The following is a 13,083-nucleotide window of genomic DNA, read 5'->3' as shown; positions in this document are numbered from 1 at the left end:
GGTCTCAGGTGTCAATCAGTTTTGAATGGCTTAGTCCATCAAACCAGCCCACTCCGGCTGTCCACTGAGCAATTTTAATGAACAGAATGGTACCAAATAAACAGCCCTCTCCAAAAGACATAACAGTAAATCAATGGCTCCTCTCCTCTCTCTTATCAGCAGCAGATGTTCCAATTTGTTTTCCTCTTATCTGTGTCTCTCTCTCATTCTCTCTCATGAGCAGCGTGGTAACAGTAACAGTTTGTGATTCTCCCAGGGGAGGGGGACATGGGCAACCTTGCATCCTTCTGCCCATCAGAGCTGTTCATCCTTTGTAACAAAGTGCAGTGACTCTTTATAGAGTGTCTTCACAATACAGAGCCTATTTGCAACACTGTTCTATGAAAAGTGCTTTTATTAACTTAAAGCTACTTTCCATTTATATTTTAAGAACTGAAGACTGACTTCCGTTTATGACCAGAAGTTAAAAATCAAGTCAATGGCAGCTGCTATTTAGAAAGCAAGCTTAGCAAACATGAAATAAACATGAATATCACACCTGTAGAAACTCCTACCCACCGTTCCCTCTCCTCATGCACATACAATTACAAACACATTTTCTCCCGCTAAATGAAGAAACATAAACCCATTCACATGTCTGTTCCCATACATGCACACAGATGTGCCACACACAGACACATACACACATTACTGTGCACATACGCACTCATGCACATTTACACACATTCAAACTTCAAGACTCAAATGTATTTACCATGTGTACATTGAAACATACCGTGAAATGCATTATTTGCGTTATCAACCGACCCGAGGATGTGCAGAGGGCAGCTGGCAACTGTCTGTAAGGCATTTGTACATTCTCCCCAGAACTCTGAACACAAGGCCTCATAATGTAAATAGGAGGCTGATGTTTGGATCAGACTTGGCATGCCTGCAGTCTTTTCCCATGCTGTATGTCATCTCAGACTGACTGGGAGAGACTTCAGTCTAAGCCTTTAGTATAGAGAGCAGGTCAGAGACTGGGAGTCTTGTAATAAGCAACATTTGGCTTGCCCACAGATGGCAGAGGGTGGTAGTAATATTAGGAGGGAGAAGAAGATGGCGGCACGACGCAGTGTGCTCAGCCTCTCTGGTGAAATGATATCTGTTATTTGTTAAGTAGGGTACCGTGCACAATTCTGATTTGATGGAGACAGACGTGAGAGCATGGAGGAACATCTGGAGAGACTTCTGAAATGCCCGCTTCACTTCTGCTGCTACTGTGCGGTCCGGAATCTCCGGAGGAGAAGGCCTCCAAGACCTCGGCTTTGCTTATTTCAGCAGCCAGGACGAGGTCGAAGGCGCTTGGCAGAGGATGGCGCTCAGAAGGCTGTATCGCAGGGGCTGGTCGGAGGCTCGAAGTTTTTAGACGGACTCAGAGTCTGCTGTGGTCAGGTGCTTCCAATGCATCAGTTGTCGGTGCCTGGAAGTTTATGGCAGGGAGAGTTTCTCCCTTTTTGCTGCCTCATATTGGGGACTATCGGAGTCAATCGGGACTTGAGACTTTTTTTTTACCGGGCCCATGGTCTGCTCTTTATCAAATTATGGTATTGCTTTGCACTGCTGTAACTATATGTTATAATTATGTGGTTTTGTCAGCGTTAGTCTTTGGTTTGTCCTGTTTTTTTGTGATATCACTCTGGAGGAACATTGTATCATTTCTTAATGCATGCATGCATTTCTAAATGACAATAAACGAGGATTGAGTGTCCTCATAATCTAGAAGATATAGTGTATTCTGCCTGGAGGTCTGTGACTACTGGTGCTTCTCAGGGATCTGTTCTGGAACTCTTGCTCTTTGTGATTTTTATAAAGGACAGATGAGAAAGTGGAAGGGCGGGTTAGTATGTTTGCAGATGGTATGAAGGTTGGTGGTGATATGGATAGCGTAGGTTACAAAGATGCAGAGCTGGGCTGAGAAGTGACAGATGATGTTCAACCAGGAGAAGTCTGAAGTCATTCTCTCTGGAAGGTTGAGTTTGCTGGCAGAGTACAAACTCAATGGCAGGATTCTTTGCAGTGTGGAGGAACAGAGGGATCTTGGGGTCTAAGTCTACAGATCTCTCAAAGTTGCCACGCAAATTGATAGTATGGTTAAAAAGGTGTATGGTGTGTTGGCCCTTTGTTAGTTGGAGGATTGAGTTCAGGGGCCATGAGGTAACATTGTAGCTCTATAAAACCCTGATTAGACCACACTTGGAGTATAGTGTTCAGTTTTGATTATCTTATTGTAGGAAGGATGTGGAAAGGAGATTTACCAGGATGCAGCCTGGATTAGTAAACGTGTCTTATGAGGTAAGTTTGAGCAAGCGAGGGGCTTTCTATCTGCAACAAAGGATGCAGTGAGGAGACTTGATAGAGGTGTACAAGATGATAAGAGGTACAGAGAGACTGAACAGCCAGCACCTTTTTTTCCCAGGTTGGCAGTGACTAATATGAGAGGACTTTCCTTTAAGGTGATTGGAGGAAAATATAGGGTGGGATGTCATAGATAGTTTTTTAAAACAAAGAGTGGAAAGTTTATGGAATACATTGGCTCAGGTGGTGGGAGTGGCAGATGCATGAGGAATATTTAAGACTCTCTTAGATTGGCACATGGATGAAGGAAAACTGGAGGTCTGTGTGGGAGGGAAGGGTTAGCTTGATCTTGGAATAGGTTAAAGTTTGGTACAACATCATGGGCAGAATGGTCTGTCCGTGCTGTGCCATACTATGTTCAATGTAACTCACCGCCTGACTTTGCAAAGCTTCAGCAACACTCAAGAGGTTTGATAGCATCCAGGACAGAGTGGTCCACTTGACAGTCAGCCCATCCACAACCATTCACTCTCTCCACCACCGAGACTCAGTAGCAGCAGATTGTACCGTCTGCAGGATCCACTACACCAACACTACTCATGTAGAACTTTCAAATCCCACCATCCCTACTGGTTGAAGGACAAGGGTATCTAGTAGCTGCCCTTCAGAGCCACACATAACCCCACCTGGGAAACATGTCTCTGCTCCTTCATCATTACTGGAACCCCCTTCTGTAAAGGAGTACCCACAACTCAAGGAGTGGTTCAAGAAGTCAGCTCAGCACCACCTTCTCAAGAGCAACTAAGAGTGGACAACTAAATACTGACTCAGCCTGAAAAGCCCATATCCTTTGATGGAATATTAAGGAAAATTAGTTTTATTTGTCACATGTACATCGAAACATACAGTGAAATGTGTTTTTGCCTCAAATCAGTGAGGAATGTGTTGGGGGCAGCTTATAAGTATCAGCATGCTTCCTGCACCAACATCACATGACTACAACTCATTAACCTTAACCCATGTATCTTTGGAATGTGGGAGGAAACCGGAAGATTGAGAGGAAATCTATTCAGTCAAATGTACAACCTCTTACAAGTAGAGGCAGAATTGAACCCAGATCTTACAGCTGGCTCTACACTACTTTGACGCCCTTTATGAATGAATGACAGAAGTCCTAGTAGACCAACTATTAGATTATTATTGTTAGGCTTATGGCAAATAGTTATTATTTCCAGAGCTCTGCTTGTGAAAGGAATCTGATGTCTTGTGGATTCAATGTTAAAGTCTGATCTATATAGATATCTGGAGCATGATTCATGTTTTTGTCTTACAGCCTCACCCTGCCACTTTATATGTATCAGTTTATGAGCTTCTGAACCAGGCTTGCAGTGATGAATCACCATTTCTCATTATCTGAACATTACATAGCGTATGGAACATTACATCCTTTGGCTCAAAATGTTGTGCCAACTTTTTAACCTACTCTAAGATTAATCTAACTCTTCCCTTCCATTTTTCTATCATCCATGTGTCTATCTAAGAGTTTCTTAAATGTCCTTAACTTAACTGCCTCTACCATCTACCATCACGTAGGGCATTCCACTCTGGGTAAAAGAAACATGCCTCTGACATTTCCCCATGTACTTTCCTCCTAAATCACCTAAATCACATCGACAATCACCTTCAATCCCATTGACAAACTGATATGTAGTGGAGAGCGTGTTGACTGGCTGCATCACAGCCTGATATAGAAATACCAATGCCTTTGAATGGTAGATCTTCCAAAAGTAGTGGATTCAGCCCAGTACATTGCGGGCAAAGCCCTCCCAACCATTGAGCACATCTACATGAAACAGTGTTGTAGGGAACCAACATCCATCATCAATGACCCCCACCAACCTGGTCATGCTCTCTTCTCACTGCTGCCATCAGGACTCACACCACTAGTTTCAAGAACAGTTATTACCCTAAAACCATCAAGCTCTTGATCAAAAGGGGATAACTATACTCACTTGCCCATCCATTGAGATGTTCCCACAGCCAATGATCTCACTTTAAGAAAACTTTATCTTGTTATCTCATGCTCTTATTATTTATTGCTATTTATTTATATTTGCATTTGCACAATTTATTGCCTTCTGCACTCTGGTTGATCTTTCATTGATCCTGTTATACAAGGGGTGATTGATAAGTTTGTGGCCTAAGGTAGAAGGAGTCAATTTTAGAAAACCTAGCACATCTATTTTTCAACATAGTCTCCTCCTACATTTAAATACTTAGTCCAGTGGTCATGGAGCATACGGATCTTGGACCTCCAGAAAGAGTCCACAGCAGGGATGATTGATAAGTTTGTGGCCTAAGGTAGAAGGAGATGAGTTATACAGCTCTCGTTACATGCACATGCAGGTCATCTCTTTGACTGATTATGCAGAAAATTTGAAGTTAATAACTCATCAGTTAATAACTCATCTGGGGTGATTGATAAGTTTGTGGCCAAGGTAGGAAATGATTTATTAACTTCAAACTTTCTACATAATCACTCAAAGAGTTGACCTGCATGTGCATGTAATGAGAGCTGTATAACTCATCGCCTTCTACCTTAAGCCACGAACTTATCAATCATCCCTGCTGTGGACTCTTTCTGGAGGTCCAAGATCCGTATGCTCCACAACCGCTGGACTAATTATGTAAATATAGGAGGGGACTATGTTGAAATATAAATGTGCTAGGTTTTCTAAAATTGACTCCTTCTACCTTAGGCCACGAACTTATCAATCACTCCATCAGTTATTATTCTATAGATTTGCGGAGTATTCCCACAGGAAAATAAATCTCAGGGTTGTGTAAGGTGACATGTAGGTATTTTGCTATGGAAGTTTGCTTTGAATTTTAAAACAAAATGAGAGTGGTGAAAATGAGGAGAGTATTCCCATGTGATTGTTGATTCATTTTTCTTTTAGTTCTCTTTGTATGTCTTTTTTCCTCATTTCCCTTTCCGCTACACTCTTATTCTCTCCTTCACACTCTTCATGGTTGCTGCTTTCACACTGACAGATGATTGATCGCGTATTTTCTGAACAGAAGGTACTTTAAGTACGGGGGTCAGACAGCATTCAGGGACTGTTTACACTTCAATCAGCAGCTATTAAAATTGGAGAGAGAGGATGTGGAGAACAGGACAGGAGAGGAATTAGCAAACAGGAAGGCTTATGAGAGGGGAAGAGGTAGGAAGGATTAAATATTAAAGAGATATCAGTGCAAGTCTAAAAGGTATCAATGGGACAAATATTTGCCTGTGTGTACTTGCTGCATTCGACTCAATTATAATAGAAGTTTAGAGTTAAAGTCAACCATAGCAAGTTATAAGCACAGGGGATTCTGCAGGTACTTGAAATCAAGATAGCGCCAGTGACCAACAGTGACGTCCTGCAGACAATTCACAAAGCAATTTCTTCTTCACTTTCTTCTTTTAAATATATTTCTACTACGAATAAACCATGAGCAATTGGAGCCAGTAATTTACATTTTTGTGATGGTTTTTGGGCCAGCTGAGGGGGAACTCGGCGAGGTTGAGAACCTAGTTCTCAAGTTCGAGTTCGCGGCCTAATGGTGGAGCATGAACCCATGGCCGGCTCTATTGGTCCTTGTTGATTAAAGCATTGAGCAAGATTGAAATCAGCAAGGCCAAGAGCAGAAGGTGAGTGGGTGTTCAGCACTGTCTGCCTGTGTTTGCCTGGTCCCCCTCTCCCTCTCACTACTATTCCATGAGTCTTGGATCTTGGGCAAGGTTTGGTTGGCATGGCTCAAGGCTGTGGGCTCATTTCTAGAGGACTCTGCAGTTCATGTTACATATGTTTCTGGTTTCTGGTCACTCCCTTTTTATTGCTATTTTGTGCTATTTGATCAGGGCACTCGGCGCAAACTGGCTCCGCGGCCTTCAGTCAACAAATGACACAGTGCTAAAGCGAACGGAACATCCCTAGACTGTCCGAGGTTTAATTATTCTGTGTGTTATTCACTTGCTTTTGCCATTTGTGTGACTTGCTTTTTGTTTTGCATGTGGGGTGTTTGCTGTTCTCTTTGAATGGGTTTCCTTGTGTTTCTTTGTTTTGTGGCTACCTTCACAGGAATCACAGGATTGTCGACTGCGTACATACTTCAACGATAAATGTACTTTGAACCTTGAATCTTTGAAAGCTGGGGCAACACACAAAATGCTGTAGAAACTCAGCAGGTCGGGTGGATCTACGGAGGTGAATATATAGTCAATGTTTCCAGCTGAGACCCTTCATCAGGACTCCTATACCCATGGGGTAGAAGGGGAAGTACAAAAGCGTGCCACAGTAGCATAGTAGTTAGCATGATACAATTACAGCACGGGGCAGCAGAGTTTCAAAGTTTAATCTTGGCATCCTCTGAAGGGAGCTTGTACGTCCTCCCATGGAATGCATGGACTTTCTCTGGGTCCTCCAGTTTCTTCCCATAGCCCAAAGGCATAGCTGGTAGGTCAATAGGTCATAGTAAATTGCCCCATGGTTTGGGTTAAATCAGGGCTGTGGGGGTGTGATGGGGGTGCAGCTCAAAGGGCCAGAAGAGCCTTTAAATTGGATTCCAAACTGGCTCAGTAGCAACGGGTAAAGGGTAATGGTTGTTGCATATTTCTGGGACTGAAAGGGTGTTACCAGTACGGTTCCCTAGGGATCGGCTCTCAGTTCCGTGCTTTCTGGAATGCATAGTAATATAGGGCAGAACACTGGCACATTTAGTAAAGATGTTCCCTCACAGCTCCAAAGACCCAGTTTAGTCCAGGATTCTGTCTGTGTGGAGTTTCCATGCTCTATCTGTAACTGTAACGTTCTCCTTCGGGTGTAACGAAACGCCGAATTTAACGTCCGGATAAACCACAGTTAATAAGAACCAGATCGCAGTAAGATTAACCATTTACTGTTCACTCTTCACATTAACATATGGTGAAAACTGTTGATAAAACAATACAAGATTGATACAGTATTTGTTCCTTCCTTAATATCACATTTCAAGTGTAAATACTTGCAAAGGTGACTATAACTACATTACACTAAGGTGCAGTATACAGGGAGAGGTTACCTGCTCCATTGACTACTTTAAATACACTTCCATGCAAACTATCCGCGACTCTTTAACTAACGAAAGCATAAACATTATCTACCGTCGTTACCTCTAACAGGATCAGCATTAATATCTTAGTTCAATATATCGATTATCTATTAACTTACAGCGTTGCTCTCACTGTGATTTCTCATGCCTGCAAAACTGCTTGTGCTCAGGTGAGCCTCGTGGAAAGCCCCCACCCTCGCGCTAATTTCAAACCGGTGTTTTCCCACAAGACGCGGCGAAACCGGATGTGACGTCATCGCATGCCGATATATTTTACATGCAATGAATACACTTTAAACACTTATAATTCTAACTAGAAAATACTATTGAATGAATTACTAAGCGAAAATATTATAAACTAAATAACTGTCGTAAAGACAGCACACTCCCCGCTTGACCTTCGTAAGGTCACAATGAGCAGAGTACAAAACTTAGTCTCTTAATCAGTCATTGGGTAGAAGTAGAATAACTTCTGTAACTGGCCTTTGGTAAATTTTCACATCGCCTTGGTCGGTAGTCTTCAATTCGATCTTCCTGACATGTCCATCCTCGATAGGGAATGTAGCAGTGATTCTGGCCGTTGGCCAGCTGTTGCGGGTGGCTTGCTTGTCCCTGAGCAGGACTAAGTCTCCAACTTGAAGATTCCTGCGGGGTTCTGTCCACTTTTGTCTCTGTTGCAACGAGTGTAGATATTTCTGTCTCCAGCGGGGCCAGAACTGATTTGCCAGAGCCTGGACTTGTCTCCATTGCTTTGTGTACAAATCCTTGTCTGAGAAGTCTCCTGGTGGAGGAGGTGCTCCTGCCTTCTGCGTAAGGAGCGTTGATGGCGAAAGTATAAAGGGGTTTTCTGGGTCAGAAGACACAGGTAGGAATGATTGTGCGTTTATAATGGCTGTGACCTCTGCCATTAGGGTGCACAGTACCTCGTGGGCCAATCGGGTGCGTTGCTGCATCTCAGGTTTCCTTTTCTGGGTTTTCCGTAAGGACGTGAACCGTTTGACTGCCTGCTCTTTGTTATCTGGTGAGCGCTGGCATGGTTCTCTGATAGGCAATGGGGCAACCCCATTATTTGCTTCATCTCTGAAGACCTTGGTGTCTTTGGTTTTTAAAGAAATGGTATCTTGAGCTGATTGTGCAAGTTTGTTTCCGTCCTCGGTTTGAACGAAAACTGACTGACCTAGTGTCTCGTCGGTTACTTTACGCTTGGTAATGTCTTGTTGTGCTTCTTTAGGGTACACCTCAGTGAGGCAGATCTCGGAACAAGAACGGCTTGACTGAGTTTGACCGCAAACTTCTGTACAATTCGAGCTGACAATTGTTGTCCTGGAGTGAACCTCTCCCTCCCCGCCGTCCTGTTGTGGGGGTGAAGGAGCGTTGTTGGTTCTTTCATTCTTGACTTCATCACGGAGCCGTGAGGGTAAATTTCCTTCCTCGTATGGATGTGATGCAACCGTGACTCTCTGAGGTTCCTCGTAGCTGGGGAAGTTATCGAATACGTATGGAGAGGGGAGACGAGCCTGCCTGTCTATTTGATATTGTACATAGTCGCTTGTGCGTTCCAGTCTGGTCCTTTCTAAAGTAGATCTTACTTCGGTCAGATCACGCGACCCTTCAGCTTGTTCTATGTACTTTGCTTCCACCCTGGCAGCTTCTCTTTCTCCTTCTAGCTGCAGCACATGCAACTCTGTCGATATTTTTGTCATTTCCAACTGGGTTTCGGCTTCTCTGGCGGCCTCTTCTCTTTGTCTGGCAGCCTCTTCTTTCTGGATTTCGGCTTCTCTGGTGGTCAGTTTCATTTTCCAAACTGCTTCTTGTCTGGCGTAACGCAGTAGCACCTTGGCGGCTTCTGCCTTTCTGGCGGCCCTTTCGGCTTCTCTGGCAGCCAGTTTAATTTTCAAAACTGCTTCTTGTTTGGCGTAATGCAGTCGCACCTTGGCGGCTTCTGCCTTGGCTCTTGCCTGTGCGGACTTACTTGATGTCGTTCTACTGCCCTTGTCGCTGGGCGCCATCGACTTGATCCCGGATCGAGCTGACATTGCAGCACTTTGAACACCTGATAACGCCTGGGTGGGCTTACTTGATGTCGGTTTACTGCCCCTGTCGCTGGGCGGCGTCGACTTGATGCTGGATTGAGCTGACATTGCAGCACTTGAAACACCTGATAATGCCGCTTTTTCACTGTAACGTTCTCCTTCGGGTGTAACGAAACGCCGAATTTAACGTCCGGATAAACCACAGTTAATAAGAACCAGATCGCAGTAAGATTAACCATTTACTGTTCACTCTTCACATTAACATATGGTGAAAACTGTTGATAAAACAATACAAGATTGATACAGTATTTGTTCCTTCCTTAATATCACATTTCAAGTGTAAATACTTGCAAAGGTGACTATAACTACATTACACTAAGGTGCAGTATACAGGGAGAGGTTACCTGCTCCATTGACTACTTTAAATACACTTCCATGCAAACTATCCGCGACTCTTTAACTAACGAAAGCATAAACATTATCTACCGTCGTTACCTCTAACAGGATCAGCATTAACATCTTAGTTCAATATATCGATTATCTATTAACTTACAGCGTTGCTCTCACTGTGATTTCTCATGCCTGCAAAACTGCTTGTGCTCAGGTGAGCCTCGTGGAAAGCCCCCACCCTCGCGCTAATTTCAAACCGGTGTTTTCCCACAAGACGCGGCGAAACCGGATGTGACGTCATCGCATGCCGATATATTTTACATGCAATGAATACACTTTAAACACTTATAATTCTAACTAGAAAATACTATTGAATGAATTACTAAGCGAAAATATTATAAACTAAATAACTGTCGTAAAGACAGCACAGTAACCACGTGTGTTCCTTCTAGGTGCTCTGGCTTCTTCCCATGTAGCAAGACCTAGATAAAATGGACTTGGGGAGGATGTTTCCAATAGCTGGAGAGTCTAGGACCAGAGAGCACAGCCTCAGAATAGAATGACATTCATTTAGAACAGATAAGGAGGAACTTCTTTATCCAGACGGTGGTGAATATGGCTGTGGAGGGTAAATGAACGGCACTTCGTCTGGCGATGAAATGACTGCAAGCTATTTGCCAAGCTCGGTGAACACAACATCGAACCCCAACCCGACCTACCAATATTCACCACCATCCGAGGTTGATAGTTTCTTGATTAGTAATTGCAGCAAAGGTTGTGGGGAGAAGACAGAGGAATGGACTTGAGAGGGAAAGTAAATCAGCCAAGATGGAATGGCAGTGCAGACTCAATAGTCTGAATTGCCGATGTCTGCTCCTATGTCTTATGGTCTTAAGAGGTGTGGGTCAGTAGAATAATTGGCCATTGTAAATTGTCCCTAGCATGTAGATAAGGGGTAGAAACTGTTATGGGGACTGTTGATAAGAACATGGGGAGAATAAAAACTGAGATTAACCAGAGTTGGTGTCATTGAGTGATTGATGGTCAGTGTAGACTCAATGGGCTGAAATGCCTGTTTTCATCCTGTATCTATGAATCTACTTTCTCCAGTAAGAGTCTCTTTATGACTATGGCTATGACCCTAACGTAAGGCATAATAAATAAGTTAGCAAATATGTAAAACAAGCAGTGTGATGGACAGTGAAGAAGAAAGCTTCAGACTGCAGGAAGTTGCAGAAGGCACAGTCAATCGGTGGAAAATTGACAAATTTAATCCATAGAAATGCGCTTGGGAAGAAGAACAAGGTAGAGAAATCTACCATAAACATGGAGTATTGAGTGGCTGGAGGAACAGCACTGTAGCATAGCGGTTAGTGTAGTACTTTACAGTGCCAGTGACCTTGGTTCAATTCCTCCACTGTCTGTAATAAGTTTGTCTCTTCTCCCATGACCACTTGAATTTCCTCGGGTGCACCAGTTTCCTCCCACATTCCAAGCATCCAAGTTAGGGTTAATAAACTATGGGTGTGCTATCTTGGCATCAGAAGTGCCAGCTGCCCCAGCACGTCCTCATACTGTGTTGATCGTTGATGCAAATAACATATTTCACTGTAAGTGTTTTGATGTACATGTGATAAATATAGTATATCTTGTAAACATCCGGCATCTCTTAAAGGTAGCAGGATAGATCAATAAAATGTGTGCAGTTCTTGTCACTGCATTACAGGGGAGACCTGATTACAGTGGAGAGGGTGCAGGGGAGATTTATTTTCATTCTCCCTGATAATTGTTTTGGAAGAAATTTCTGCTCACTTGTTGCTGGGTGTGGTACAATCAATGTATTTATAACCAGCTTAAACAGGGAGATGGTGGAGAGCAAGATTGAAAAAAAAAGTCAGCCATGTCTGAATGCAGAGCAGACTTGATGGCCAAATTACTTAATTCTACTCATAAGAGCAGACTTAGTCCATTTTCCCATTGACTCTGCTCCACCATTTAGTCATGGCCAATTTTATTTTTTCAACCCTATTTTTTCACCATCTCTCTGTAACCCTTAACCCTTTTACTATTAAGAACCATCAATCTCCATTTTAAGTAAAACCCTCCATAGCTGCCTGTGGTAATAATTTCTACAGATTCACCCCCCACTTGACAAAATTCCTCTTCATCTCAGTTCTAAAGGGACATCCTTTTATTCTGAGGCTGTACCCTCTGATCCTAGACTCCCCAACTATTGGAAACATGCATTCCATGCCCACTCTATCCAGGCTTTTCTATATTCAGTAGGCCTTAATGAGATCCCTCTTTCATTCTTTTGAATTCCATCAAGTACAGGCCCAGAAACATCTATTAAGTTTTTCATTCCCAAGATATTTCTTATCAATCTCTTCTGGACTCTCTTCAGGGCCAACACATCCTTCCTTAGATATATGACCCAAAATTACTCACAGTAATGAAGTAGGGGATACCAAGAGATATTGGATTAACTGTCACTATGGTTTAGATATTGCTTATGATAGCATGTAGGTAAGAGGATAGTTATTTAGATGAAGGAGTTTACTTAGACCAAAACTTTTGTTTGCAACTTATGGAAGGCCTATATAGAGTGGAGGCCAGAGGGGTGGAGATATGCCTCTAACAAAGGAGGTGTATGGTGCTTCTTCCCTCCGCTAGCCTGCACGTTACCCTTGGATAAGATGTTGCACCTGCTTAGCCCCCAGTCAAAGTCATGTGAGGCAATGGGAGCAAGTGGTGGATGGTCGTATGAGCAGCTGGTGCATATCACAAGTCCAGGTTATGCAACCACTAACACCAGGCAGACAATCTCTGAAGAGTATTGATAATGGCTGGGGTCACCCGTCTTGTTAAAAACAATGCCCAGAAGAAAGCAATCCTGTAGAAAAATTTGCCAAGAACTATCATAGTGATGGACAGAGACAGATTGAAGACAATGATCACCCATGTCACACGACACGCCACATAATGATAATGATATTAGAGTGGACGTGGAGGGGATATTTCCAATAGCGGGAGAGTCTAGGACCAGAGGACATGGCCTCAGACTAGAGGGATGTCTCCTCAGAACAAGGAGGAACTCGTTCAGTCAGAGGGTGGTGAATCGGTGGAATTCATTGCTGGAAATGGCTGTGGAGGCCAAGTCATTTAAAATAGAGATTGATAGATTCTT

General features: G+C 43.2%; 1 protein-coding gene across 3 annotated transcripts in view; it reads right to left on the bottom strand.

The window, feature by feature from the left end:
• LOC132389501 (uncharacterized) overlaps positions 1-10,281 on the bottom strand; it is a 58,156-nt gene extending 47,875 nt beyond the window's left edge. For 2 of the 3 annotated variants that reach the window (XM_059962318.1, XM_059962907.1), the window contains exon 1: positions 7,593-10,018. In XM_059962318.1, coding sequence (XP_059818301.1) covers positions 7,917-9,614 — 1,698 coding nt within the window. In that variant the 5' untranslated portion in view covers positions 9,615-10,018 and the 3' untranslated portion in view covers positions 7,593-7,916. Of the gene's footprint in view, positions 1-7,592; positions 10,019-10,059 lie in introns of those variants that run through there. The other variant, XM_059963234.1, reaches the window with a different exon arrangement.
• Positions 10,282-13,083: the final 2,802 nt, after the last annotated feature.

Source organism: Hypanus sabinus, chromosome 1 (assembly GCF_030144855.1).
Source record: "Hypanus sabinus isolate sHypSab1 chromosome 1, sHypSab1.hap1, whole genome shotgun sequence".
Classification (NCBI taxonomy): domain Eukaryota; kingdom Metazoa; phylum Chordata; class Chondrichthyes; order Myliobatiformes; family Dasyatidae; genus Hypanus; species Hypanus sabinus.
This window is presented reverse-complemented; position numbering and strand designations above follow the sequence as displayed.